A 5,409-nucleotide genomic window follows, 5' to 3' on the forward strand; every position below is an offset into this window, starting at 1 on the left:
CATCTTACAATGGCTCCGTCTCTAAGGAACGGACTTCATGTTTCCATTTCTAATGACTTTAAGCAGGCTTTGTACTCAACTTGTTTTTGTGACATAGCTCTTTGTATCACTTTCCCCTTTTAACAGATTGTGTCCAGTAAGAAGCTGACCCGACCACTGGTGCTGAGAAATGGCAGACCCGCCGGGAAGGGCAGCATTACGGTAACAAGACCTTCATCTTTGGCTTCCAAAGATTTACGTCACAGGACGAGCAGAGCCTGTACCCGCCACGTGCCCTACAGCTGTGCTGTGTCTGTCCCCTGATCCGCGTGGGCCAGAAAGGAAGGCCCATGCCAGTGCGATCCCTTCCCTCCTCAGAGTTGCCGGCAGGGTCAGGGGCACGGCGGTGGTGCCTCCTCGGCCCATGGAGCGTACGTTCCACAGCGTCCCGCACCGTGGGCGGCCCCGGAGCCTGACCGGTCCCCACCAGCTTCCTGAGCCTGTGCCCTGCCACATAGCCTCCCACCTGGTTCTCACTGCCGAGCGCTGCCCCCGGCACATGAGTGTCTGCCTTCTCCTGTGTTAGGTCTCCAGTCACACAATGCCACGCTCTTAAGTCCCCTCCTGGAGTGTGTGCAGGGAGTCCCGGCCGGGTACTCTTTCTGATTTAGCTCTGAGAAGGGATGGCTAGCTCCCTGACAGCCAGCTGTGAGGGCTGTAGTGATCATCAGACACATTTCTCTGAGCAGCTGTTTGCTCCAGTTTCAATTTCCTGAAGCGTAAGAATACTCAGCCTNGCTTCAGAGGCCACATTCGAGGGGTGCTGCCCCCACTCTGGGGAGGAGGCGCCCTCCCACCGCCGACCTCCACCTCCTGGGGCGCCAGCTGGATGGACGCCCCCCAGGAGTGCGATGTGCTCCCTTTCTGTCCCTGGGTTCAGCCCCTAGTACTCTGCCTCGTCCCCGTCCTCCTCACATCTAGACTGGAGGTGGGGGGAAGGGGTCGGTGAAAGTTAGGCTAACTGGTATTTCTGGTGAGTCTTGAGGAGACATGACCCTGTTTGCTGGAACATCCGTAGAACAGGTCTGTGGCCTTGTCTACCCAGAGCCCGGGTTGCACCCTAAACCAATCACAGTGTCCCTGCGTGGGGGACTCCGGCATCAGAGCTGTGACAGCCCCCTGGGGTTCCGCTAAGAACCCCGCTGTACAGGGTGGGGGTGGGGAGAGCGTATTTGGGGTCTTATAGTCTCCAGTTTGGGTTTTAGCAGAAGCGCTTTGAAAACACTAAATAGCTCACTCAGTATTTTGTTAAATAAATAAAAATAAAATTAAGGTTGTAGTTTAACATATTTTGTAGCTGCATGCTACTTGGATTTTTTCTGAATGGTAAAATTTACAGTGAAGTGAAAAGAAAGTTAGTGTGTCTTACTTGCAGCCTTAAATACCGTGTTTTCTGTCATGCTCACGGTGAATGAGCCCTACCGTGGTGAGCTTCTGATGACGCGGGGCCAGTGGCACCCGAGTTTCCGGGAGGCGCTTCAGAGTCCCTTCTAGCAGGTTCTGTGGCGCAGCTTCCGGGGGACGCGTGTGCTTCTCCCGGTTCACGGGCCTCTCCTGTCCTTGCTTTGCACGCAGATCGCACGATGGCTGCCCAGTGCGTGACGAAGGTGGAGCTCAACATTTCCTGTGACAACCTTCTGGATAAAGACGTGGGGTCCAAGTCGGACCCTTTATGTGTGCTGTTTCTGAATACCAGCGGGCAGCAGTGGTATGAGGTAATAGGAAATACTGAAGGTGAAAAGCGAGCTGAATTGCTCCTTGGACAATTTAAAGATGTTAAAATAATAAAACCACCTCATCTGTTAATGTAGTTTCTTGGGCAGCTGGTGCTTGATTGTGGGATTTTTCATACACACGTAGGCACTTCCTTCTCTATCGTGCCTGCATTTATTTACATGTAGTACGTAGGATGTTAAAATGCAATCCAACTTTGATCTGAAGAGGCTTTTTGTTTTCACGGTGGATATAGGTTGAGCGCACAGAAAAGATTAAGAACTGCCTGAGTCCCAAATTTTCCAAGACATTTATAATTGACTACTACTTTGAAGTGGTTCAGAAGTTGAAATTTGGGATTTACGACATTGACAACAAAACTATCGAGCTGAGCGACGATGACTTCTTAGGAGAATGTGAATGTACCCTTGGACAGGTGAGTATGAGTCGCTGCCATACTGTGCTGTGTCCAAATTTGAACTGAAGAATTGGGCATTTTGATAAGTGCTCATTAGTTTAATTTTTAAAGTTGAAAACCATGTAAGCACTTTAAAGACGAGTTCATACGTTAGCGTGGCTGGCTTGGCATTACAGAATGAATGGGCGTTACTTTTCATGAGAGCCGAGACGGTGTTTCTGGCGCAGCTCACTGCCCTTTGAGTTGGGGAGTTCATTGCACATTGCAGTAAATAATACCGCTGCTGTGCTGCTTTTGGCTGTCACAGCCTTTGCTACAGTTCTGTTGTTACGTATAAGCCACAAAGGCTGGCAGAGCTCCAGCAGCTTTTGTCGCTCCACCTGGTGTGACTGGCACCGCCTAGCACCACGCCCCGCCCTGGCCCCAGGTCCACCTGCCCGTTCACACCTTTGTCCTGAGGAGCCTCCTCCAAGGCCTGGAGCCCTGGGGCGCTTCCCGTGCTCACTGGGTCCTCTCCTGCCTCTGCCGGAACACCCACCCTGTTTTAGCCTGGTTGTCTCGTGCACAAGACAAGTCTGGCCGGGGTAGGGGGGTGTCTGCGGGCTCACAGTTTGCTCCCGCGCAGTCTGACTTCTCAGGCAAGGTCACAGCCATGTGTATAGACTGGGAACGCTGTCAGGGGAGGAGTCCTTTTATTTTAGTAGGGGCAATTGATTGCTCACATTTGTCTTTTAAGAACTCATTTTCCAGTGTTGAATTATTTGGAGATGATGGCATTTTCTGTGTCTCAAGGACAATGTGGAGTTGATCCATCTTCTAAAACTTCGATAAATAGTATCAAAGGGAACACTGAAGAAGTATTTATTTTTTGGGGAAAAAGTCAGTGTGGCCAGAATTAAAATGAATTTAGAGATACACCTGGTGGGGAGTACCTGGGCCCAAACGACACCCTTGGGGGTTATGTGTTGAAGTTCTGAGTCAGTTGAGAAACCGGGTCTCTGGTTGAGTGTCCTGAGGCCTGGCCTGCCTTTCCCCTGCTGGGGTTCNCAGCTCCTCATTTTCTCGCTACAGATGGAAGCTGACTAAAGGCATGGGCGGTGGGCACTGACTTCCTGCCAGCTGTTGGAGGACAAGTCAGAGGCATTGTCACTGGCCCGGGCCCCTCCCCTGAGCCCCGCTATGCGGTAGCTCAGATAACCTCTTAGAGAGGATTTAGGAAGACGAGCACCTGCCTGTCCTCAAGGCTAGCTGCTTTGGCAAATTAATTCCCTGTAAATCCCAGAGATTCTTTTGTCATTCCTAACAAGGGTGAGAGGGGTGCTTTATGTTTTACTATTAATAAGAAGTCATCAATGCTGAGTCAACCAATGGAAATATTTGAGTAGCTAATAAAATAATAATCGCTACATGTCACAGCAGTGTCTCATCTATGCTGAGCACGCTACAAACCACCATTGTCAGGCGGTGTTTTAAACACCATCTCATAGGTGAGGAAATTGAAGTTCAGGTGGAGAATTTGGCAGCGCTGGCACACTCCATGGTGCGAAAGAAATGTGGAGGAAGCATCCTGACTCCAGAGTCGTCCCTGTTTCTGCCGCAAATCATCTGCCAGACGCCGCTTCTGGGGGGAAGGGTCGCAGTGAGCCGTGGTCCCTGTGTGCAGCTCGCGGTGTGGAGAGGGTGAGGAGCCACGCACACAGGTGACCGCGGTGCAGAGAAGAGGACCCGTGCCCACCTGCTCTGCAGTGTCGCGTGGCTTCATGGTGGACACGCCATTGGAGGGTCTTGAAGCTCTTGGCCGAAGCTGCTGGTCACGAGACTGGGCACAGGCGACCAGCCCCGAGCCCCTGGGAGCCCGTCAGGCGGGGCCCTGGCATCCAGTGACGTTTGTAATCGGAAGTGGTAAAATAATGATGTTCCTGGAGAGGGGACGGCGGCTGTGGGCAGAGGGTTGGCCAAGGGGAGATGGCGGATTTGTATTTCTGGGGCTATTTGCATTTCAGAAACCAAATGATTAAGACCAATGACTGTCCTACAAGTAATCTGTAATCAGCTGTTATCTGCGCCAGGGGCTCTTCCTGTCTTTTCTTGCTATAATCCTGCTCTTTGGGGAGTCAGATACCCGGTCAGCCTTTCCTCGCAAGCGCCTCCCTCTGCAAAGCTCCTGCTGTCCACACTCCAAGGGCACGAAACGTCTGTCTCTTCTGCCATGGAAACAGAAGCCCCACTGCACTCGTTAAGGCTGTCTGCCATGCGCTGGTAATTACACAGGAAGGAGACACAGCATCCCCCAGGACGCTGCTGTCAGCAACTCCAGACCGTGTTTATGTGAATTCTTCCCTTTGCCATTCAGCCCTAATGGTTTCTAGATAAAAATGGGGCTGCACTCAAGAGTCATTTCCAGGAGCGATGCTGCTAATGTAGGAAACTGGTGTCCTGGCAGCGATGGGGTCATGCAGCGGTCAGGCATTCACCGTGGACTCACGTGTGACTGGCACGCTGCTTCACAGCTCCTGTCTGAGCTGCTGTATGCGAGAGCACTGACTTCCACAGCTGACGTTTGATCCACAGGCTCTGTGTGAGCTGGAAGAGCCAGGAGCCCGGCACACGCCACACGTACAGACTCACTCGCAGCATCTCCGTGGCCGCTGCTGTGGAAACCTCGGCTCAGAGTAGAAGAGGGTCACATGGCCAGCTCCCGCTGCCGGAAGGACCCTCCAAGTCTGACCTCGTTCCAGTACTGTTGGGATCCCAGCGAGGGGCTTGGCGTGGCTTGGGACATCTGGTGCTGGCCGAGGACCAGGCCCTGGAGGCTCGGACCTGACTCGGCACCCACACGAGGAGCAGCAGCCTGGGAACACTCACTGGGCACTATTTCAGTGTGTTCTCTCCTTCCGTCCGCACAGCCTCCGTGTGGCATAGGGACCGTTACTGTTTCACTGTGTAGGTGAGGCCATGGAAAGGTTAGGCTCCTGTATTATGTCAGAGGTGGGATCAGGCGCGATCCCGGGAGGTGCTTCCTCCACGCACAGGGGTGGTGGCAGGTCGGTTTGGGGAGCGCTGCTGGCCAGGCGATGCCCGAAGCCTGGGGGTCGGGTCAGGGGCAAAGGTAGGTCAGGGTCAGGAGGGACTGGGTGGGAGGGTGCTCACAGCGTCTCGGTGGCAGGAGGCCAGCCAGGGATGGACGTCCAAGGACCAGGCGTCGACTCAGTTCGCGTTTGGTGGTGTCAGCTTTCATA

The 5,409-nt window shown here is 53.2% G+C and overlaps 1 protein-coding gene across 2 annotated transcripts in view; it reads left to right on the top strand.

Moving 5' to 3' along the window:
• Window positions 1–5,409, top strand: part of CPNE3 (copine 3) — a 41,822-nt gene that overhangs the window by 4,902 nt on the left and 31,511 nt on the right. The window contains exons 2-5 of one of the 2 annotated variants that reach the window (XM_019651658.1): window positions 1,615–1,754; window positions 2,009–2,217; window positions 2,375–2,384; window positions 5,077–5,103. In XM_019651658.1, coding sequence (XP_019507203.1) covers window positions 1,623–1,754; window positions 2,009–2,217; window positions 2,375–2,384; window positions 5,077–5,103 — 378 coding nt within the window. In that variant the 5' untranslated portion in view covers window positions 1,615–1,622. Of the gene's footprint in view, window positions 1–110; window positions 202–1,614; window positions 1,755–2,008; window positions 2,218–2,374; window positions 2,385–5,076; window positions 5,104–5,409 lie in introns of those variants that run through there. The other variant, XM_019651657.1, reaches the window with a different exon arrangement.

Source organism: Hipposideros armiger, unplaced genomic scaffold (assembly GCF_001890085.2).
Source record: "Hipposideros armiger isolate ML-2016 unplaced genomic scaffold, ASM189008v1 scaffold_163, whole genome shotgun sequence".
Classification (NCBI taxonomy): Eukaryota; Metazoa; Chordata; class Mammalia; order Chiroptera; family Hipposideridae; genus Hipposideros; species Hipposideros armiger.